The 22,769-nt window shown below is 49.2% G+C and overlaps 1 protein-coding gene and 1 long non-coding RNA gene across 4 annotated transcripts; both read left to right on the top strand.

Moving 5' to 3' along the window:
• Positions 1-5,567: 5,567 nt before the first annotated feature.
• Positions 5,568-21,092, top strand: LOC309882844 (uncharacterized protein). Of its 3 annotated transcripts, none has more exons than XM_082770324.1 (4): positions 5,568-5,701; positions 8,872-8,992; positions 9,884-10,791; positions 20,440-21,092. In XM_082770324.1, the coding sequence occupies exons 1-4, from the start codon at positions 5,635-5,637 to the stop codon at positions 20,520-20,522; spliced, it is 1,179 nt and encodes a 392-aa protein (XP_082626450.1). In that variant the 5' UTR covers positions 5,568-5,634; the 3' UTR covers positions 20,523-21,092. The 3 variants fall into 3 exon arrangements, with proteins under 3 accessions (XP_082626450.1, XP_082626452.1, XP_082626451.1); XM_082770326.1 differs by lacking the exon at positions 20,440-21,092 and adding an exon at positions 20,317-20,438; XM_082770325.1 differs by lacking the exon at positions 20,440-21,092 and having other exon boundaries at positions 9,884-13,843.
• A 1-nt stretch (position 21,093) lies between these two features.
• LOC309882508 lies at positions 21,094-22,417 on the top strand. Its single transcript, XR_014318306.1, has 3 exons — positions 21,094-21,251; positions 21,621-21,732; positions 22,099-22,417. It is a non-coding gene; the product is annotated as an uncharacterized lncRNA (long non-coding RNA).
• Positions 22,418-22,769: the final 352 nt, after the last annotated feature.

Raw genomic sequence — 22,769 nt, 5'->3', positions numbered from 1 at the left:
GCTGGTGTGATGTTCTCTGCTACTTTTAAAAATCACGTTTTCTAACTAAAGCAGTTCCTTGAAGACATAAACCCTGAAATTGGTAAATACTTCCCAAATAGGAGTTCTGCCTCTGTGAAGACGCTGACTACAGACAGCTCCAAACAGCTGTTCCTCATTTGCTGCCTTTTTCATATGAGAACATTCAGCCATGCAGTGCCAAACATTTCCTGGTCCTCTATTGTTCAATTCTCTCCATCATCACACTGATGTCTCAAGAGCTCTACATTAGGCATGAACAGAGGCCATCTCCAAATGGCCTTTGGCTCTAAGGATCTGTTTCCTGAGTTGCCCTGGCCAGGAGAGGTAAGGTTAGGTTGGTTCTGGACTGCTCCAGGCCATACCAGCCTGTGCTGTGACAGACACATAACAACACTAGAAAAAAAAAAACCACTGCATTTCTGCAGCCTGAAGTCTTTCACTGGCTTCTTGGAGCACAAAGTGCTCTGGGGGAAGGCAGCGTAGAGCACCAACCATTTTGGGTAAATCTGTTTTGTCAATGAGTGTTGTGGAAGAGCGTTTTCTGCACCGGTTTCTGGTGGAGGACTGAGGAGTCACCTCGCCTCTGGCTGGATGACTGCTGTGAGGCTGGCGATGGCAGCTGCAGGACAGAAGGTGCCTGTTCTCCCACGTGAGTCCGTACTCAGTTCTGGAGGGATGCTGACAGCTGTAGAGCAGCTCTGGACAGCAGATCATGGTGGGAACTGCAGCACGTTGACAGCGGCCATACCCCCAGAGAGCTTCATGTGCAGGGAACTGTGGTCTTTGTGTAAATGCAGGGGCCTGCACCGAGGAAAGAGTAACCCCAGGTACCAGTACAGACTGGGGCTGACCTGCTGGAGAGCAGCTCTGCGGAGAAGGACCTGGGAGTCCTGGTGGACAGCAGGTTAGCCATGAGCCAGCAGTGTGCCCTTGTGGCCAGGAAGGCCCATGGTGTCCTGGGGTGCATAGGAAGAGTGCTGCCAGCAGGACGAGGGAGGTGACCCTGCCCCTCTGCTCAGCCCTGGTGAGGCCGCACCTGGAGCTCTGTGCCCAGTTCTGGGCTCCCCAGTGCCAGAGGGACATGGAGCTACTGGAGCGAGTCCAGCGGAGGGTGACTGAGATGCTGAGGGGACGGGAGCATCTCTCATACGAGGAGAGGCTGAGAGAGCTGGGCCTGTTTAAGAAAAGATGGAGAGGGGAACTTAGTGATGTGTGTAAATATCTGAAGGGAGGGTGTCAAGAGGATGGGGACAGACTCTTTCCAGTTGTGTCCAGTGACAAGGTGAGAGGGCACAAAGCAGAGCTGGCAGCAAACAGAGCATGAGCATGGCTTTGATGTTGGTTTCCCTTACACCAGAGGGGAGGTGAGAAGCAACAGTTCCTCAGCAGCCCAGTTTCTGCCTAAGACTCAGGACCCTCAGGGTGGGTTCGTGTCAGAAAGTTGGGTCTAGGCACAAAATGCAGCTTGCCTTGGACTCTGCTGGCCCCTGCTTAACCAGCAGAGGAATGGGAGAAGTTGGACCAGCAGGCATTAGGAGGGGAAAAAGAAACTCATCATATATCCAGAGTTAGAGACCTGGGTCATCTTGTCTCCTTTGCAGTATAAAGACTGGCTCTTCCCAAAAGCTGTGTCCCTGCTCCCTCTTTCCAGCAAGCTTCTAGGACATAGATGAGGAACTCAGCACTACGACCAGCAAAGGATGCTGTTAGTACCTGCTACCTGAGGTGCTGGGCTTCCCTGCTCCAGTTCAACCTAAAAGACCAGCTCTGGAGGTCTTGGGAGCTTCTGAATAGTGGGAAATGCAGTGGGAATCATCAGCAATGTCATTTGATCAGCACTGAGCTACATTTCTTCCAGGTCACGCAAAAGAATAGCCAAGGAGCATGAATTTCCAACACAGAAACACCCTGAAAGAGAAGGGCCATGTTCTTGGCTCATTTCTTGTTGTTGGTTTTTTTGTTTGTTTGTTTGTTTGTTTTTTTGTTTTTTTTTCTTTTGACACAGCCCTCGTTCTGATTGATTTGCATATCACGTTTGCGGGGTTACATTGCTTGTTGTGTTCCAGGTAAATTCCCCAGCATTAGTCACACCTCCCATCCACCTCCGCGAACCTCGAACCTGCGCACCGCTGCAGCACTTGCCTGTGAACAGCCCTGGCAAAGCTGCAGTGGGTGGCAAATGCTGAGAGTGGTGGAGCTGACTTTCTGTTCCTCATGGGAAAGATGGGATCTGCCCCTCCAACCATTTGTGGTTTGGAGCACCGAGCATCCCAAGGTTACTGATAGGGCACTAGATCAGGCTGTTTAGCCTGCCTTGTGCTGTCATCCCCATCCAATCCACAGCAGACCTTCTTTACCCTTTCCTGCAGCAGAGGCAGCATTTAATAGCAGGACATCCATCCTAGTAATGAAACTTTCCTTAGAGCGGAGCAGGAAATGGAGCCAGACAACCCAAACTCCAGCCTCGCCACTGATCTGTCTGGCATGAGTCTTGGAGTCCGTTTGTGAGTGCTAATCATTGAACCTGCAGGTGTGTTAGCACAGTCCCAGGCCCAGCGCAGTGTGCTGTGCAAAGTCCTTCCGCCCATACCCAACATCAGATGTGCAGAGATATGTTTGTTCATGTTTTTTCCTTGGCCATGTTTCAGATAAGACTGAGGGCCTTCCTTCTCTCTAATCTTTAAAAGATTTAATGGACCCTGGCAGCAATCCAAGCTGACACCACCTCTGGGTGCTCGAGCTTGCTGGTTTATAGCCTTGTGCAGCACGGACCTACGCTGCCATGCTGACTGCTGAACCTCAGGTAGTCCCTTACAGTGAGAGGAAATGCTGTTTTCAGGAGAAGGCTGTTATTCATCTGCCTTCATAGCAATAAAGAACTAAGGTCTGCTGTAGATGCACTCAGATCTGTACGAATCTGACTGTGGAAACGGGATGGTGTTGCACCAAAATCTTGTCATTAGGAAAGGTGAACGTGACGTACCTACAGAGCTGAAAAATTATTCTTTGTCTCGTTAAGTCTTAACAGCTGAATAGTCCAAATCATCTACACAATGCAGAAAAGCCTCGTTAGTACTACAGTCAAAGTTACACGGGTGGGGGGAAAAAAAGACCAAACCAACCAGACAACAATAAAAACAAAACAAACAAACAAAAAAACAGCCCACCTTCTTCCTAGCATCTACCACCTTTCTTTGGTATTATGCAACCCTCTCAGGGTGCCTCTGCATGCTAAGGGCGACCCGACGAAGTATCCTTCCAGTCCTCCTACGGAAGAAAGGGCTGTGCTGATCTTTCCCAGCCTGTGGTCTTCGCTGGAAGAATATGACGTGCTGTTCATGGTGGGCTTTCTCCCTCCCCACCCTTAGTCCGCGTAGTTTCATTTTAATGCGTTTTCTTAGCACAGCCTGTGTGTGATTTTTGTGTTCCGGTTCCCAGTTATTCATTTTTTCTGTTTTTTTTTTTTTTTTTTTTTTTGTCTTGGAAGTTGGCTGTTGTCAGTTGAAGCCAAGCCAAGCCCAAACAAGTCCTGAGAACTTTCACCATCAAATCAATACAAAGGCTGCGGGTTTTCACTAGTTAGAGCAGAAACACCTCCTGGGCTACAGTGCCTCCTCTACCTCTGGGTTTTTCAAACCTGCCAAAAAAACAGCAGAAGTGCAGCAGGAGCCTGGCAGAGGTGTGCTGGAGGGGCAGGGCAGGAGGTGTAGGAAGCAGGCCAGGCGTGAGGAGACCAGTTTTCTGCTTGCTGCAGCCCAGATTTGTCACAGATCATTGGAGCTGAGACGATCGCTCTGCCTCTGCGGCCACTTCCAGCACTAATGGCAGGTGTGGGACCCACACCTGAAGTTCTGCTGAGCCACACTGGGGCCGGTTCCCTTCACCCTCCAGCTGTGGGATTTCCTTGCACAGGTGCCACCTCCAAGTCCAGCTGCAGAGCTCACTGGGAGCAAATGGAGATCTCTGGGAGGCAAGGATCCTGGGGGAACAAAGCCCCTTCGCTAGTACAAATGACAACCAGACCAGGCAGTGCAGGAAAAGCCACTGCTTTACCCTGCCAAATTGCTGTTTACACCATAAATCTGCCAATGCCTGTGGCAAATTGGGCCTTTAGCAAACATTGTGCTCACCCTCCCACTTGGTGTGCATGCTGGAGCCTTTCCCCATTTTTATCCCTTGCTGGTGGTAATCCCTTTGCAGAAGAAGCAAAGCCTGTTTCTTCAGGGCAGATGGGAGCTTGTACCCCTCCAGCAGCCATGGTGTCTTGGCAGCCACAGGCAAAGCCATCTCCCAGAAGAAGGATTTCCTGTAAGGCTGTGCTGAGCCTGAGAAAACACCGTCTGGGGAAGGGGGCAGGAAGGCATCCTGATGGACAGACAATGCTCTGTTCCAGCTGGATCAAATAGATTAATTTAAAGATTTATTGTTGTTAATGTAAAGGTTTTGTTGTTGTTTGTTTGTTTAATTGCAGTTAATATATGAGGTTTATTGTCTCTCACAATATAACCAAAGGCTAAAGTTAGAGGCTGAGAGTTTTTTCACCAAAAGATTTAAGAATTCATCTTGTGGAAACTTAGGGGTTTTCTCCCTATTTGGGAATAAAAACCTAACTAGGATTGTTGGAATTTCCCACAGCACAAAAATAGCCAAATTTCCACCACCCAAAGAAATCTCTGGGAAAAAAGTTCTCAAGGGTAGCCACACTGTCTCAGCCATACTCTTATCTTCATTTTTCAGCTGAGACAGTTGGCAGGGGAAAAAAAATGTTATGTATTCTCCTGGCATTTAAAATGAAAGCGAAAGTAAAGCTGCAGGATATGGCCACAGTGTTGGCATGTCCATGCTGGGCTTGGTGTGTTGCTGGTTTCTGGGAAAGCCAGGGCTGTGCTGGCAAGCAGCAGGAAGGCAGCGTGCCCAGGGACCAAGACGCTGCTTGGGGAGGGCCCTGGAGCTCTATCGCAGCTCTGGCTGCGGCGATGCTCCTGTTGCCCAGGAGGCAGCCTGGCATGAGCTCACCGGGATAGCTGATGAATTGTGAGACCAATTAGCAAACACTGCCTTTTTTGGCCCAACAACCAATTCTGCTGCTCTAAGATGTGTGCAAAAAAAAAAAGGAAGGGAATAGCCAATTCTGCATTCAGGGTGCATAATGAGCTGCAGGTGTACCAGGGAGCTGCAGGCTGGAGCTGCGGAGAGTGTTACAAGCCTAAGGATGGTGGTGCCTTAGCCCGGGCTCTGTGGGTAAGAGACACAGAGACACGGGGATGGAGAAGCCAAGTCCCGGAGGCCCCTTCCTGACGTATATGCCAAGGAGGCTGGAGCTGCAGTGTGTGTGCTATTAGAAGCCGAGGTAACTGCAGCCGGGGAATTCCAGGAGCCATCTAGCTCTGGAACACAGGCACAATTCTTGTCCCGACTCTTCTTCCGCCTCCTGTCGTCACCAAGAAATGTAGGCGGGGGAGCTAAACAGGAGCGAGTCTATTTAAATCCCGGCTCAGAGCTCAGAGTCCTGGAATGAGCTGCGGCAGCTGCATTGCTCCGGAGAATGCAGTAGGCAGTCAGGAGCGAAAACTACTGCCTCTGTGTACCCTCCCTGCTGCTGACCACGGGAACATGAAGGTTGTTTCTTTCCAGATCCTGTTTGTGCTGAGGGTCCTGTGCCTGCTGACCCCGGCTGGAGGTGAGCCACAGCTCCCCGTACAACCCTCGGGGCTCCCTGGGAGAGCAGCAAGGTTTACGGGCTTAGGCGAGGGGCTGGGGAATCGGGAGGTTTGTGTGAAGGATTAGTGAATCCTGCACAGCGGGGAAGTCAGTGCTGGGTCAGGTTACAAGAATGAAGGGACCTCGTGCCTTCCTCGGCTGTGGGAAAATCCTGTAGCAGGAATGGTCCGGGTGGGAAGCTGTGGGGGAGCCTAGGGCATCATCCTTGCCACAAGGGAGCCTGAGCAGCCCCGCTGATGGCTTTTGTCACTCCTGAGGGTAGATGGGGAGTGTGGCGGAGTAACACAAAGCCTCAGCACGTGCCATCTGGGCGGCATCCTGTCCCGGGATGGCTGTCAGCACAGCCAGCCAGCCTTTGGCATGTTGCTGCGAGCCGGGGGGTGCTGCTGCCTGCAGGCGTGATTGCTGTGTGTATGTGCAGCAAGCACAGTGTGCACAGGCAGGAAAGGCTCTCCTGCTCTCCAGATAAAGATCTTGGTATGCTCTGGGGGCGTATGCTGAGTGGGGCTGGAGGACCGGGAGGAGGTGGGTGAAGTTTTCTCTAGGCTGGTCTCAGTTTAAGGCATCTGCACACGGACTGGTGATCGCTGCACAGATTGAGCAGGGTGGATTGCCAAGCTGGCAGGCAGCTTCTCATCAGCCCAGGCAAAACTGGACTTTGCCCAGGTCTAAGGGATGATCACGGAAAGGGAAAGAGACAGCCTTTATTAAGATCTGTGCCCTGCTGCCACCAGATGGGAGGAGCAAAGACAGCAAGGAGCTTCTGCCTCTCCTCACACCTCTGAACAGGTTCTCCAGGGCTGGCCTGAGTCAAGCGGGCAGCAGGGATGTCGGGCAGCTTACCCTGTGCTGCTTCGGCACTGCCTGGCTCTGCTCACATGTGGCCCAGCATCCGTCTTCTCTAGAGGGATGAAGTCAAGTTGTCTGTGCAGGAAGAAAGAGCGGCAGGGCTCCCTGGCCAGGGTCTCTTGAGGAACTGTGCTGAAAAACTGGTAGGGATGGCTCCAAGGAGAGGTGGTCACAGCTGGGCAAAGTCCTAGAGCCTGGGTTTCCCTGAGGTCCCTGTGGCAAAGATTCAGATGTAGCTCAGCGAAGCTGTGTGCCCTGGGACAGCCAGGGATGGCCCCATGTTCCCCTCAGCTCCGCTCTCTCCTTGGAAAGAGCTTTCCAAGCTCCTCTGCTCCAGGAAAAACTCAGCACAAGCTCAGCTAATTGCAAATCATTCATCTGCAATGCCAATAATTGGAAAATCAGTTATTGGTTATCAATAGCTCTCTTCCACCTCCCTCCAAATTTCTCAGAAAAAAAAAAAAGACATTTGAGAAAACTCTAAAGTGGCAGCCCTTCTAGCAGCAGGAGCAACAAGAGACACGTTTGAGATGTATTCTCTCCACTCCCATCCAAAGACGGTCACTGCCCTGAGCAAAACAAGGTGGGGCAAATAAAATGTCCCCTCTTTCTGCTCTGAGCCCTATTTACAGCTTCTAGGTTTCCTGCATTTCTTCCTTCATGCTCAGGGCTAAGCCTGTCCTCAGCCTTCTTTCCCTTGGTCAGAGAAGGGCATTTTGGAGGGTGGCTGCAGGACACTTCCTTGACAAATCCCATCCTGCTCCAAGGTTGTGGCATGCTGACAGCCCTGTGCCATCAGCTGGGGTAACTGGCTTCTGTGCTTTGCGACCAAAGGTTCGAGCACATTAAATAGTTCTGCGATGTACATGGGCCACAGTGGTTTTGTGGACTTGCAGAACTAAATATGTACTTTCTGGAGCCTGCTAGCACCCAGGATTAGTCTGGGTTTGTGTACCTGTGCATATGTCTTTGGATTTCTGATTAGCCTGGTGCCTCCAGACCCTGCTTGAGTAACCCTTTACTCTGAGCAGCCCCTGTCCACCCCTGCCATGCATCTCCCTGATGTCTGGGGAAGGATCACGCCCTTGGAGGATTGTTGAACAGGGATCTGAAAGTGGAAGACAACAGCAGCACGTTCCATGGTTAATGAGTTAATTGGGAAGTTGGTCACTCCTGAGTGCTTGAGGAGCACGTATTCCTGACCCTAAAGTGCCACCGAAGATGACAGTGTCTAAAGAAAAGAGCTTTGCTTTAACATTTCTGAGACGTAGAAGCTGACGTACTTCTGTAGCATTTGGGAATCTAAGGCAACATTTTATAGAGACTGTGTGACCTAAACTAGAATCCAGCTTCCCTCTTCACAGGGGGCCTCGGAGAAATCAGGGTTTGTTGTTCTAAGCCTTGTACCCCCCGGGACAGCAGAAAAAACTTGCTGAGTTGTGCAACCTCCGCTCTCTTGGCAGATGCCTGTTCTTGGAGGCTGGGGGTAAGTGCAGGGATGGATTCTCCTGTTGTGTGACTGCCTTCACCCCTTTTCTGAATGAAAGTGTGGGAGGAGTCTTTTTACATTTTGCAAAATGAAAACTATTGTCCAGAAGAGATGGGAAACAGATGTTTGGTGAGAGACTGCTGTGGCTTCGAAGTTGGACTGCTGCAATGATATCCCTGCACAGATGAGGGTTCCTTTTCTGCACCTTTTCTCTGAGTCTAAGAGGCATTGGAGGCTATCCAACAACTGAGTCACTTGCCTGGAGGGGACACCCCAGAGGGGAAAGAGATATGACTCATTCAGATAAGGACAGGACAGTCATTCTGCTCTCTGACCTGTGCCAGGACCCAGTAAGGGACAGATATAGTGGCCGATATAGATGAAGATATGTGTCTTCTAGGCATCAAGCTCAGATCCAGCCTCCTGTTGCCCACAGGTGAAAGGTCCTGCTGCTTCCCAAGCCAGAGTTTGCACATCCTATAAGGCAAGCTGCAATGGTGTCTCAAGAATCACACATTTTTTATTTTTATTTTTTATTTTTTTCTGTTTTTCTGGGTATCATATGGTCTGTTTGAATGATGCAAACAATCATGACCTTGACAGGATTTGCTTTCATAGAAACATCTCATTTTAGCAGGGATTGGAAATTTCCACTGCAAGCTTCAGAATCCTTCTCCCCAGAGGAGAAAAAGAATCAGAGCCAATGTTTATTGTGCCTAATAAAATAAAATAAAAAATAATAATTAAAAAAAAAAACAACAGTGTTTAATATGTTGAAAATTTTATTTCAGGTCAACCCAAAGCACCTATAAAGTGTTCAAAAGTGTGTAACCGCTTTACGGGCACCTTACCTGAGAAACGGATAAAGAGCTACCGCTGGACTGAGCCCCAGTGTGCCAAACAAGCCATCATGTAAGCAGCTTCGCTGTCTGGTTCCCTTGCCACATTCCCTCCACAAATGATTAAGAATCAACACTGTCATCAGATATCCTTGTTTGGGAGCAAAAACATTCTGGAAACAGAGCCAACACTGACATTTATTTGAAGGCTTTTTGTTTGCTTGTTTGTGCTTCCTATTTAAATGCCAACATCCTCCAAATGAGATCAGGTTCCAGTTCACCCACACACAGTGAGACAGTCACTGCCATGAGTGATAAATAGATGAGGAAAGGGAAAGTACACGCTGGCAGAATGGGGAAGTGGAAGCACACAGCGTAAGAGTTTACGTGGTTCTGTGAAAGCAGGTATTTTCAGTGGAAGCAGATTCAGACTCATCAGCTTGTCTGAACGAGAGAAGCTGCCTTTTTTCCCCAGAATGATTGCTGTCTTTGACCTACCTTAAAGGTTAGGCACCACTGAGAGCACTGTGTTGCAGGCCAGGAGGTTGCACCAAGTGAACTTGCTGGGCTGACCTTGGAACATCTCACTGTCTGTCAGTAAAACGGGGATTTGTCTTCATGTATTCTTGACCCTGGGCAGCTGGTGCCTGAGTAGCTTCTTTCTCTGAGTGCTGGTGGCCAGCACTCAGCATAAGGACAATGCTTTCGAAAGAGAAAACCTGCTTAAGAGGAAGCCCTTCACCTATGAGTCATGTTCAGCTTTTGCTTATTCACTTTCATCTCAGAGGCATTTTCCCTTCCTAAAATAAATAATCCATCCAACTTGATGGTTTTTCCTATGGTAGGGGCTCAAGAGAGTCAGCAGTTCTCATCATTGCTACCTTTATGTCTTCTGTATCACTCTGATAATCTATGGCAATGTTTTCTTCATCTAACAAGTGATCCCTTTTTCTTTTCACTTCAGATTTATTACACTGGCTTCCTTGGAAATTTGTGCAGATCCAAAAAATGAGCAGGTGCAGAAGATTATGCGGAAACTGGACCAGAAAAAGGCCTCAGCAGCACCACCATTTCCACACGCTGCCACTTCAGCAGCAGTTCCAGAAAAGCCTGGCATTTTTCACAAACACATCGGTCTTACAGTAACAGCTCCATCTCAAGCCACTGCTGCAACTATTCTTTTCCAAGGGACTGGCACAACAGTATTGGAGAGAACGCATGCTCCTGCTGCCATGACAGAAGTGACCAGCAAATCTCCACCAGCCATGCAGAGCACCACACAGTTCTCTGCAGGATCGTCCCCTGCGATATGGGAAATTGCTACACGCTCTGAAGTCAGTTCAGAAGCAAACAGAGACTCCTTAAAACCTGCACATTCAACAACTTCTGCAGCAGGCATGGTCTCCAGTCAGCCTATCTTACATCCCACAGCTCTTGTGCATGGCTTTGACAACACAGTAGGATTGACAGAAGAACCTGTAGGATATGCTGCAAGTGCTACAGCTGATGTTCAAGACACGTCTTCTCCTAGCTCAAATTCAGACCCTGTGTCCATTACTAAAGGATTGGACCATCCTGTACTTTCTACAGATGAATCCCTGGGCCCAAAAAGTGCAAGAGCCAACACATCAGACACTGCTTCTAGCAGTTTTAATTCAGATCTCCCCTCCATCCTAAACAGCATGGAGATCAGCTCAGCCCCAGCCACCCCTGTTCCACCAGAGACTACTTCAATTTCTACTCTAAACCCCACAACTGCCATAGCCAAAGGTCCTCCCGCCCATACCAACAACATTTTCAGTTCCTCTGCAGATGCTGTTGGTACTAGAACATTTGGTTATTCATCACCCTTAGGAAAGCAAGATCACCCAGGTACGTTAGTTTTCACTACTCAACCATTCTCAGGCCAAGCCAGAGCGCAGCTGACTACAAAAAGGCCACATGATTCACCTTCACTCAGCTTCTTGCCAAGATCTCAAACACACTTTATCATCCCAGTCTCCCTGGTAGGTGGACTGATTGTTTGCACCGTTGCTGCTGTGTGGCTATATACAAAATTTGGAGTCAGAACAGAAACAGTGTCAAGAGAGATGGTACAAGGCTTGCTCTACCAGAAGGAGGGACATCAAAACAATGTCTATCCAATGGAAATAATCTGAGTGCTTTATGGAATGGACATTTTTGGTCTAGAACATTGGTTTCTAGAACATTGGACCTTTCTGGTTGCTGCCAGAAAGCTAAGCTTGTGCAAAACTAGTTACCAGTACGAAGCAGTACAGGAACTAAAAATACCTAAGAAAACACATTTTATAGGAGCAGAATGTCCGAAAATGTATCAAAGTAGTCATTGACCAATGACGTTATTTTAGAAATATGTGGGGAGCTTTCTTCTCTGGCACTGTTACATAGAAAGGATATTGCTCTAATAGAGCTGCTTGGTGGCTGTTTGCCTGGTGGTGGGCAGAAAGTAATATCTGAGTTGCTTTGGGGAATTTTTCTGCATTTCATCATAACCTAGCTGAGAAGCCACCCACTCACTCTCCCACACTACTGGACTCAGGCTCTGCCACCTTGAGCAACTTTACACCAAAACACTGATTTTGCACTTACAAACTCTCTGCTGCTTCTTTCTTTGCACTTCAGGTCACTTCTCTGTCAGACCTTGACCAATGCTGGCAGTCAGTGGGAGCTGGCTCTCCTTCAGCTGATTAAACATCCCATTTAATTGGGTATCTAATGGCTAGAGCCAGCAGCGGTAGTCCAGCTTTCAGACAGAGGTGGCTAAAACATAAGCTGATTTTTCTCTGTACATAGGGGACTGAAGGTCAGTGCTACAGATTTTACTTTTCAGAGGTGCTGGCACTCACAGTCTATCTCCTCCTCAAAGTCAGGCCACTTTTCCTTCCAACAGGCAAGGGCATTTCTTCTCACAGATTTAGTCTGAGACCTGATTCTTGACAAATCAACTGCAATAAAACCCTTTCTTCCAGATAATGTACCCTGTGTCCAGATGCATCTAAAACAAAGGCAGGATAATATGGATGAGCCTTTATAAATGAGAGAAAATCTGGAAGAAGGTGCCAGAGGCCCTATTTTTTTTGCTAATTTTGCTATTACGTGTTGTAATATTTTTGCTGTACTCTGCTGTTCAGCAACCACAAAAACCAGAAAATACACTCCTAGAATACCTAAATGCAATTCTGGATTCAGTAATTATAGGAATTACTACACCACAGCATAATTACCTTCCTTCCCATTCCTTATTCTCTCTAGAAATAAGCACATTTGGTGATCCAGAAAAAAGCATGAAATCCTCATTCATGATCCTACACTTCAGTCCCATGGTAGTTCTTTTTATATAGCACTGATTACAGCATTAAAGCACTGTAACAGTACCAAAGGTGTTTTTTTAACACAAATTGTCTCTGATTTTCACACATCCAGACACTGCTGTATGTAAGCCTTATCTTTTATCTGTGATCAGCTCGTGAAAGCCCTTATTTAACATTTACTCCACCATGAATTTTGCTTGAGCAAGTAAAGGTCTTTATAATAGCACGCTTTGTAGGTAAAGTATCAAAGGTTTATATCAAAGTTACATATCAAAGATCCTCCTCTAACCGACCTCAGTGGATCAGATCTCAAAATATGGATACACATGTAGAATAAGAAAATAAAAACATAATAAGCAGGATAATCAAAGCAAAAATGATGAGCCAGCTGTAAAGACAGGCCTGTTAGACCTATCAGATACCACCTTTGGGGCATCCTCCCAGTCCTGGAGGTGGACTGACTGCACTGGTGTTTTGTTTTTTGATATTACTCAGCCCCTTATTTCTGCATGTCCTTGATTTAAGACAGGGTAGACTGAGATTTATCTAGGGCTTTGCAGGTACAAGGGGTAGAGAATGCAATTGGATTATTTGTAATTAAGAACTGTGGATGAAACCCATCTTTGTGCAGAAGCATTCCTGTGCAGCCCAAATCCTGTAAGTATCTGGGGCTGATTTACATGAACTGCGGGAGCCATCAGCAGTGCCTCCCATCTGTCCCGTTCGTGTACAGCTGGGGTTCGTGGCCTTGCAGTTCATGGAGTGATAGACTATAGCATTATTTTTATACGAAATATTAGAAATAAATTTTTGTAGTGAAGTTTTGTAGTGATATGAACGTGTGTAACCTCCTGTCCTTGCTTGTGGCTCAGTTTAGACTATTCTGGGAACACTGGAAAATGCTGTACCTTGGTCTGTTTTCTTGCTGGTCCTGGAAGGCTTGCAGATCTGGCTCCATGGGAGTGGGGTCACTCTCCAAGGCACTACAGCAGATGGAGCGGGCAAAGACACCCTGTCCTTTGGTCTCCAGGTGTGCTCGGGAGGGCATCAGGGCTTCACCCATGGGTTGTGGCTGCTGCTGGGGCTGTGAAACAGCAGTGGCTTTCACTGGGAGAATTCCTGACCCATCGCAGGCAGGGCAGACTGGGAACCACCACCTCTCATTGCTTTGTGCTGTGTGCTGACGGTTTGGGAAGACACAAGGGGAACGTATCTGTCGCAGGTGACAGGGGTGTAAAATGTCATTTGTTGTAGTGTGCCAGAAGCACTGGTTTGTGTACTGAGTCTGTATGAGTGTGCGTGAGTAGGATATATACTGTATTTTTTTAGAAGTAAAGATAATAAAGTTTTTTCTGTAAAAAACTGTTGTCCTCAGGAGGTTCAGACCAGGGCTGGATGACCAAACCGGGTCCCTACAGAGATGACCGCATGGGATAAAGCAAGGTGGGGGGAACCACAGCATCACTGAGAGATGGCAAAGCCAGCACAGCTGATGTCACCAGCCTGCTGCTCTGCCTCTTCACTGTTTATGGGTTTGATGCTTGCCAAAACAATTTTCAGGGAATGAATTTGCTCACGTTTCCAATTGTGCTAAGGCAATACTGAAAACCAAGGCGGGGGGGGGGGGGGTTGCTTTGTTTAAGCAAACCTACAGTCAGACAACAAACCCAGCAAACCTACAGTCAGACCACAGGAAAACATTCTGGTCTGAGCCGGGTCTATAAGGGGGCAAGAGGCTGAGCTGGGACCTCTCCCAGCCCTAGCCAGGCCCTGGGCTGCTCTTGCACCGTCCTTCATGTTGTTGCACCACTGGCCAGAGTGTGCAGGGAGGCTGTCAAAGTCCATAAAAACTTCCCCCCGATGAGTCACCAGGCCAGAAAGGTCGTTCTGAGGGTAAGGAGCTCTGCAGAAAGGGAAGTAAATTTTTTCTCCTTTGTTATCAGAGAAGCGGCAGGGTTCACAAATGAGTTCATAGCCTGCCAGAAATAGTTTCCCATGTGGTGAACACAGGCACCTGTCACTGGCCCAGATGCAGTCTGGGGTCTGCGCCTCCAGAGCACTGAAACAGCACTGACATGGCCAGGTACCTTCAGCCAGCTGGTGGCATGCACACACCAGCTTTCCTGCTGCTCCCTGGCTTCTCTGTTGTGCAACAGTCCAAATAAAGATCTTGTGCAAACGATGGCCAACCACTACCCTTCTCTTTCTCCTCCTGGAGAGCCATGGGCTGCCTTCAGGTGCAACAGACTGAGGAATTGGGCCCATGGGTTGACTAATGCCATATCTGTCACGCTTCAATGGAACAAGGCTTGCCTTCTGCAGCTAGCCTGAAAGACACAAACTGCTGCCTTGACATTCCTGCTCAACTGCCCAGCACACAAGAACCAGCAAAGCCCACGGCCAAAGAGCGTGCTCCTTCTGGTCCATTGCTGACCCATATCTTTGGTCTTCAGCTCCATACTTTCTGCAGCACTTCATTAGCTCAGTTTTGATTGACTTTATGAGACTGAAGAGTCACTAGGAATCCTCACAGGCTCTCTTCCATTCCTTCACATCCCCACAGTATCCATCAGACGATGCAGTTTTAGGCCTAGAGTGTACTAATTAGCCTTACTCACCCTGAGCAGCCTCATTTGTAGATGGTCTCCCACTCCAAGCCCTCTGCCCGAGGCCCAGGAGACCCATTTAAGCTCAGGGTTGGGCCTTCAGCCCTTGCTGTGGGTGTGTTGTAGGAGTGCTGCTCTGATATCCTCACTCTGTCCGTGTTTCCTGGGTGGACATTGGACCTTTACGGTAGGTAGCTTGTCTCATGGACGGATGGACAGACCTTTTGGTGTTGTAGCTGTATCTCTGGCCCCATCTCCTGCTCCCTTGTCTCCTGGCTCATCCTGCTCTTGCTGCTCCCTGCAGGCTGGGCCTGGCAGTGAGACACCTCTGGCATCGTCTTCTCTGAGCCCTTACTCCTCTTCAGGGTGATGTGTGGGGAGCACAGTTATTCCTGTGAAGCAGTCTCCACAATCTCAGGGCTGAGACTTGGACTGTGATTTAAGAAATGTCAGCTTTGTCCCCGCTCAGCTTTGTGGTTTTTCTATGAAGTGTTATGCAAGTGCGCACATGCTTACGGCAGACTCTGCTCAAGATAGCTTACCAGCCTTTCCTTAACACTGGCCTTGTATAATGTAGCACAACCCCTTGGGTTTACAAAGAGGTCTCTCACCTCTCCTCTGTGTTTAAGTCTCTGCCAGAGATCCTTTTTTATGTTCACCTGGAGCTGTTGCCCTGGGTGAGCTGAGCTACGTTTTGGAGCCCCGCCACCCTGCAGCTGTGGTCACGGGAGCCAGTTCCTCTTTCTTCTGAATGCCACAGGCACAGTGAAGCTAGCGATGCCCTTGTTCAGTGGTAACCTTATGGTAAAGAAGACACCAAGGGCTTGTCAAAAAAAAGTCCACAGCCATGTAAGGGACTTTAAGGAACTGCACATCTGCACCTTAAGGAACTGCACAACTGCAGCTTTGTTGTGTGGCTTTTGTTCTTCTAAGGCAGCCATGCTTTAGCCACAAAGCCATGCTTTGTGTTTGCCTAATCCACTTTTACAAAGGTTGTGTCCATGCCTGCTTTACTGCAAGGGCTACACTTGTAAATACAGAGGTTGTCAGGCCTCGCCATGGTCAGCCCTGTTCAGTGACCATCTCAGATAATGGGGAAAGCTTCATTTCTGAAGCACCCCTGAATTCTGCCAGATGAGCTGCAAGGCCACAAAGCAAATAATTTTTAAAAAGTACTAATAGAAGGAAGTGAGAAGAGACCTCTAAGAAAGCATGGGATGTCAACTTGACAGCTCAGGCCATATTCAGCACAAATATATTTATTATTTTTACTATAATATCTAGGAACCTTAAAGTATTTTTCTCATTGCATTCTTTCAACTGTCAATTATTGTTCTTGAGAGTGTTGGCTTTTATCCTACTGAAAACTAAGGAACAAGTTCATAGCTTGTCTTCTTCTGGTTATCAGAACTAAATCATTAAAGGCTTCCCAGCTCCAGCTGAAATTAGTTTTATTCTGTTATCATTGCTTTGTTTTAGTTCTCCACTTCTGTCTTTAACTCTAAGAGCTCAAGAAAGGACAGGGTTGAAAAAAGGAGGCTGAATCCTCACCAAACATTATTCTGCCCCCCAAATTCTACATTTCATAGAAGCTTCCCCAGCACAGATTTTCCCTTGGAAGCAGTAACTCCTCCTGACACCCCAGGTCTGTCCTTCATTTAACCTGATGGGTGTTGATGAACCTCACTGGAGAAAAATGGAAAAAATGTCTCCTTTTCAGTGCATGTTCCAGGTATACACATTTTAGTTCACCATCCACACGTCTGGAGGATATGCACTGAAAAGAGCTTTCACAGAATCGTCTAGGCAGGAAGAGACCTCCAAGATCACCGAGTCCAACCTCTGGCCTAACACTGACCAGTCCTCCACTAAACCACATCACTGAGCTCTACATCTAAACGTCTTTTAAAGTCCTCCAGGGATGGTGACTGAACCACGTCCCTGGGCAGCCCATCCCAATGCCTAACAACCCTTTCGGTAAAGAAGTTTCTCTTAACATCCAACCTAAAAAAAAAAAAAAAATCTTTATCAGGTGGTTTCTGCTTTATCAGGCAGAAGCTTTATCTTCAGCTATATCTTCAGCTTTATCAGGCAGGATCCTGCATTAGCCTCCACGGTCAGGGCTCTTGCCTGTATGGACATATCCTTCCTCCAGTTCTGTCACTCTCCCCCTGCCTACATGCCTAAATTTGAAAAAACTGGCATCACACATTTCCCTCCCCCCCTTTTTCTTAGCAAAGTAGCTACTTTCAGTTTCTGGTCCAGGTACCTCCAGACCTTGCTCTGCTTGGCTATGTTGACTACTGCCTGGCTGGAGTGAGTTTCTAGTCTCTGGGGCACAGGGAAGACCTCCTCAGTTCCCGGAGACGATGGGCAAGCTTGCTCAGTGACTCAGTACAGATAATCCTCTGGAGAAAGGCTCCTGGACATACCCTTCCTGCAGCCTTTGAAACTTGTGACTCTGGGCAGGACTTACCGCACAGGATATGCCTTGGTCAATCACCAGTTTCCAGTGCCTGGTGGTCCCCAGTGTCCAGCTGTAGGAAGCAGGCTTTGGAAAAGACTCTTGTTTTTATCCTTTTGAAGTGTCTTTCCGGCCTCTAGGAGCTGGCAAAGTTGTACCCGGAGTCTCAGCATGAACTCCGGCAAGGAATGAGAGCATCACGTTTGTTTTGTGATCACGTTTATGAATCAGCCAGGGCTTTAAAATGGATCTAGGATCACCTGGAGAGCAGAGCCTGACCTTCCAAAGCAGTGTAAAGACAGTACGGCTGCTCCCAGCTGTATGTTTCCAGCAGAGATGGGAACGCTCAGTTATCTGCTGAGACTCCTTTTCCAGGTGCGTGGCTCGTTCTGCCAAAATCCTTCTTTCTCACAGTGGCACAGGTGCTGGCAAACACCCTACCCCAAGCTCTTCTCTTCCTCCTTCTGCAGAATCAAGATAATGATGTTTATTTTTCATGTAAACAAGCAAATTCTCCACAGCCTGCTCAACTGAGAAGGGAACTTGGGTCAGCTGTGGGGCTTTCCAGCATCCCTCAGTTAATGACAGTGCATCAGCCTTTCCCTTCCCAAAAAGTAAAAGAATAGACATCAAGGGATCTCCAGGGAGCCGTGAATTGTCTAGCTGTGATAGGGATCGCTTGAAAACACGAGAAAGGGGAAGTAGAGGAGCCTGGGCCAGCTCTTCTGCCAGAAAAACAAGCACAGCTCTGCAGAAGTGGGGCCACACTAGTATTTTACTTACTTCTCCAGGTTCTTTCCATCCAGAGCAGCCTCTGGATATCCCTCTGCTGGGTATTCCCGTGCTTGCAGTTCTCCCTTGCACGGCTGGTTGGGTGAAGCCCCAGGCCAGGGGAAGGCACTCAGCAAGATCATTCCCTACAGGTTTCCAAAATGTTTCTCTGTTGCCTGGGGTCCAGCCCAAGTGGTTTTGCCCTAGGTGTAGTTAAGGCTGTGCACTCCCCTGGGTGGCAGTGTGGGTGTCCTGGCTGCGGGGGAGCCTGTGTTCCCCCACTTAGGGGACATCTGCCATGGAGATGACAGCAGCAGGCCGCCTGCTCAGTGGCCCTGGTCCTACACATATCACAAGCAACATAAAAATGCAGCCAGACCACGCAGCATCCGGAGCTGTGCCATGGTCCACGTGCCCAGCTCGGCGTTACCAGTTTGCAAGAAGGGAGCCTGCAGCACAGCAGAAATGGGAAAATGGCTGAGAAGGGAGCACCCACGAAGCCTGTGGGAGGAAGACAAGATGCTTTCATGGATCAGTAGCATGAGGAATTTATTGTAGCCCTGGGAGCTGTTGAGTCACTGGGTTGAGGGCATGCCAGTAGGAATGACACCAATTTTTTGGGTTATGCGATCTATTTACAAATGTGTTATTTTTATTCTAGCCTACCTTGTGCTTCCAGGGTTCTTGGGTTTTAAAAGGTTCCCTACTTGGAACTTGTCTCATTTATGGTCTGACAACACATTGCTTTGGGGATTCAAGCCCTTTTGGTGAATTGGCAGAGTTTGTTGATGAGGAAAGAAACACAAGGAGTTGCGTAATTGCTCTGGCCAGCCGGAGATCCCTGTAAGCTGGTTAACTTAACCATTGTCCAGCATCTTCCCTTTCCATCTGACTTCTGCAAAGGGAGACGTACACACACACGTGCACACCCACACCAGGACACAAGTGCAGGCAATGGCATGGTGCCATTTGGCTGTGGCTCTGTCTCCAGCTTGGAGGATGACTGTTGAAGAGGACATGTCCTTGTATTGATGGCTGTGCACTCAAAGCACAAGGGGGCTTGCTCTGACCCTAAAACATAGCCTGGAGTCATAAATCAGCCACAAATCCCTGTACTGAAAGAGTGGCAGGTTCACCAGCTAGGTCCCAATGAGGTGGGACCTGATGGCACCTCTTGCCACGAGCTTTCTTTGGGATTGGACACCTGGAGGGAGCACAGCATGCCAAACACTGACCTCAGGAGTCTGCTCCTGTGTTGCAGCACCTCTGTGAATCTCTGTGAGCAGGGCAGGGGGCCCTGACCTCTGCTTGTGGCTACTACACGCAGGCTGAGGAGACAGCCCCACGGTTACTGTCCTTCCAAAAAAGAAGGCTTCATCCTTCTTCCAGCCACGTCTGGCTTCTCAGGGAGCTTGGTGAGCACTGTCACTCACATTCTTTGAATGACAGCTTGTGGGGTGAAAGAAAAACATAAATTGAGAAGCTTTGCTTCCAGCATCCTGCTTCAGGAGTGCCAGCAGAAAAGGAGCAGCACAGCTCTGGAAGGAATCCTTGTCCCCAGCCACCATGCTGTGCTCTCCTGGCGATGCCATGTCCAGTGCTGCCTTATCCCTGTGCAAGCAGTGTGGTGCCCCAGGGAAAGGGTGTAAATCTTCTGATTTACATCAGTTGTGGGTGTACTCACTGGTGGGGGCTTGGTGCTGAGCTGCTCCAGCCCCCTGACTGGGGGCCACACAGCATCGGTGACCTCATGCCAGCTCCTCTGGGAGAAGTCACATCTTTGGGATGGAGGAACTCTGCTATGGTGTTCTGAGTATTTAATAATTTTTTCCGCTGCCCAGCTTTTGGCATACACCACTGGGGCTCCTTCTTGAGTGGGAGATGTGCCTCCTGCTGCAGCTGGGGTCAAGGAGATCTGGGCATGGCAAGAGCAGGCCTTAGGTTTCTGCAGTTTTCCCCCAAGTTTTTTGAAAGGCAGCCAGGGACGACACGATGCCCAGCACAATATCCCGCTCGAGCCCTGCTCCCCTTGGGCAGCGTACAGTGGGTGAGGGGGGACCGTGGTGTCCCTAGGACCTGTGTGGGACCCTGCTGCTCCACACACTTACTCACAGCCAGGCAGAAAAGAGGGAACAGGGAAAGAACAAGCACCTGGGCAGAGCGGGGTGAAGCATTCCCCAGGAGGTAGCCCCCATCAGCGATGCCTTTCTGCATGTCCTTGCAGGATCTGGGAGGCTGCAAGGCTGCAAAGAGAAGGAAGATGTAGGAAAAATACTCAAGAACTCGAAACACGAACTTTTCCTTCTACATCTTTCAGCCTGATTCGGCCCTGTGCTCTGCCCCACAGCCAGAAAGCTAAAGCAGCCTCATCTGCAAGAGAAGACTCTGCCGCATCCAACTCTTCTTTCACCCAACTCTCCTCAATTATAGAAGAGGATTTTTTGGGGAAAACTTGTGTTCCTCTCCATAGGAACAGGTGCAGTTGTGACACAATGTTTGACAGTACTTGACATCTTGACATCCTACAGCTTTTGAGCCACAAAGGGCTGGTGGGAGCAGCGGTCACTGCACTCCTGCTTAACGCTCCCGTGGGAATTCAGTCGATCCACACTTTCTCCAGAACATTTTTTTTTTAATATTTTTTTTTGCTGTCAGGCTGAAAAGCGACTTTGTGCCGAAAGCATGGTACTGCCTTTTTTGTCAACACAATCCATTCTCTGTGGGTTTTGGAGCCCTTCAGTCTCTGCTTCCGTAGAGGAGGTTTTCACTTCCCTCTTCAGCTTTGTGGCTTTCCCACAGGCCAGTCTCAGCTTACAGAGAAGTTATTGAGGTCTGCTTGTCCTTTCTTTCTAGGGATTACCTCTGTCTGTAACCCTAGAGGTGCCACGTGACATGGAAATTCCCTTCCCCTAAGAAAATGCATAGGGCTTTCACTTGAATTGGGTGGAAATTCTTTGGAAAAGAGCTAAAATGGGGGGGGGGGGAGGGTTGGAGAGGATAAATTGCAGCACCTCCCTGCCTGGGCTAACATCACAGCTCTTCAGAAGAGGCAGAGCAGCACTGTACTGAGGAAGAGCCCTCACACAGCCACCATGCTCAGCACAAGACCAGTCCTGCTGCTCCTGCTGCTCCTCACCTTCTCCCAGCACTGTGCCACAGGTGAGGCACCTCGCGGGCTGCCAGCACCCTGGCTGGCTGGGGACCTGGCTGGGGATGTTGCCCTGGGGAGCTCAGGGATGAAAGCCCAGCGGGGATGGTGCTGTTGGCAGGAGGAGCAACCCCCAGGGCTCCTGGCTGGGACGGGGCTGCAGGTCCCAGGGGTGCAGGGAAGGACGGGGACGGCACCCTGAGCTGGGTGGCCTTGGCATGGGGCTGGTGGTGCCTCCTCCTGCCGTCACCTGGGGCTCCTTGCAGCAGCAGCTGCAGAAATTGAGGGATTTTGTGCATGTCAGCTTTGTTATGGGGAAATGACTTAAAGACTGCTTTCCAAACCAGCATTCACAACCTCACTTTCTCTCCCTTCTCCAGCTCCATACTCACCTGCAGAATGCTGCTTTGAGTACTTGAAGTCACCTCTCCGGTATGATGTGCTGAAGGATTTCTACGAGACTCCCACAGAGTGTTTTTACCCAGGAATTGTGTAAGTCCTTGTAATTTCCCTACCATTGCACTGTCTCCTGGGATGCTGCAGGTGCTTTATTCCATCCCATCTGGTGACAGGACCCAGCCCCCTGCAGGGGACCAGGATGGGTCTACATGGCCTCTATCCACCGGAGGGGCTGCAGCAGGGTGGCTGACTGGCAGCACAAAGTAGGGAGGACACAACTCTCTGGCCACTTCTCCAGAGCATGGTTAAGGACGCAAGTCCATTGGGGCTCCTGAAGGCTCTTCAGAGCTTCTAGGGCCACAGGGAAGGGAAAAGGATTGCAGGGAAGGGAAGAGGGAGGACATGGGTCTGGGATTGCAGCTGTTGTTTCCCACCAACCTTTGCCTTTCATCTCATCAGGTTTAAGACCAAGAACGGGAACAAGGTCTGTGCAAAACCAAAGACACTTTGGGTGGAGAAAGCTATTGAGAAACTCAGAAAGAAGAGGTCTCACACCTCCTGATGCAGAGCAGATGCCCCAGTTCAGGCTACCCAGCTTTCTGATGGGAATATTTCTACACAGCATCCTGCGGAGGCCCCTGATGCTGATGGATGGCACGGCCTCCCCTGAGCCCTGTGCTGCACCGACCAGCCAGGCACCAGATCCTGGGATGCTGCAGCCCTGCCAGCTTCCACCCATGGAGCAAATAAATAAACCTCAAATAAAGGTTTCATTCACACACTATTAAGGATTGGTGTCCTTCTCTCTCCCAGTCCCAGCAGAGTGCTGCTGCTGGCTGGTCAGGGCATGGAGCCACTCACGCTGGGGGCTGGGGTGGGATGAGGGCTCTTCCACTGCCTCCTGAAGCCTTGTGAATCTCGCTGGGGCTGGATAGGGAGGGGGTGTACTGGGTTTATGTAGCAAAGTTTGTGAGGGCCCTCTGTGTGGGTTCCAGCCTCAGCAGCTGTGGCAGGGGGACACCATTTTTGTTTCAGCCAGACTGCAGAAACAGAGTGGTTTGGGTTGGGAGGGACCTTAAAGATCATCCAATTCCAACGTCCTTGCCATGGGCAAGGACACCTCCGACTAG

Source organism: Aythya marila (assembly GCF_965140915.1).
Source record: "Aythya marila genome assembly, chromosome: 12".
NCBI classification, from domain to species: domain Eukaryota; kingdom Metazoa; phylum Chordata; class Aves; order Anseriformes; family Anatidae; genus Aythya; species Aythya marila.
The sequence above is the reverse complement of the archived record's forward strand: the minus strand, read 5'-3'. Positions and strand labels throughout refer to the sequence as shown.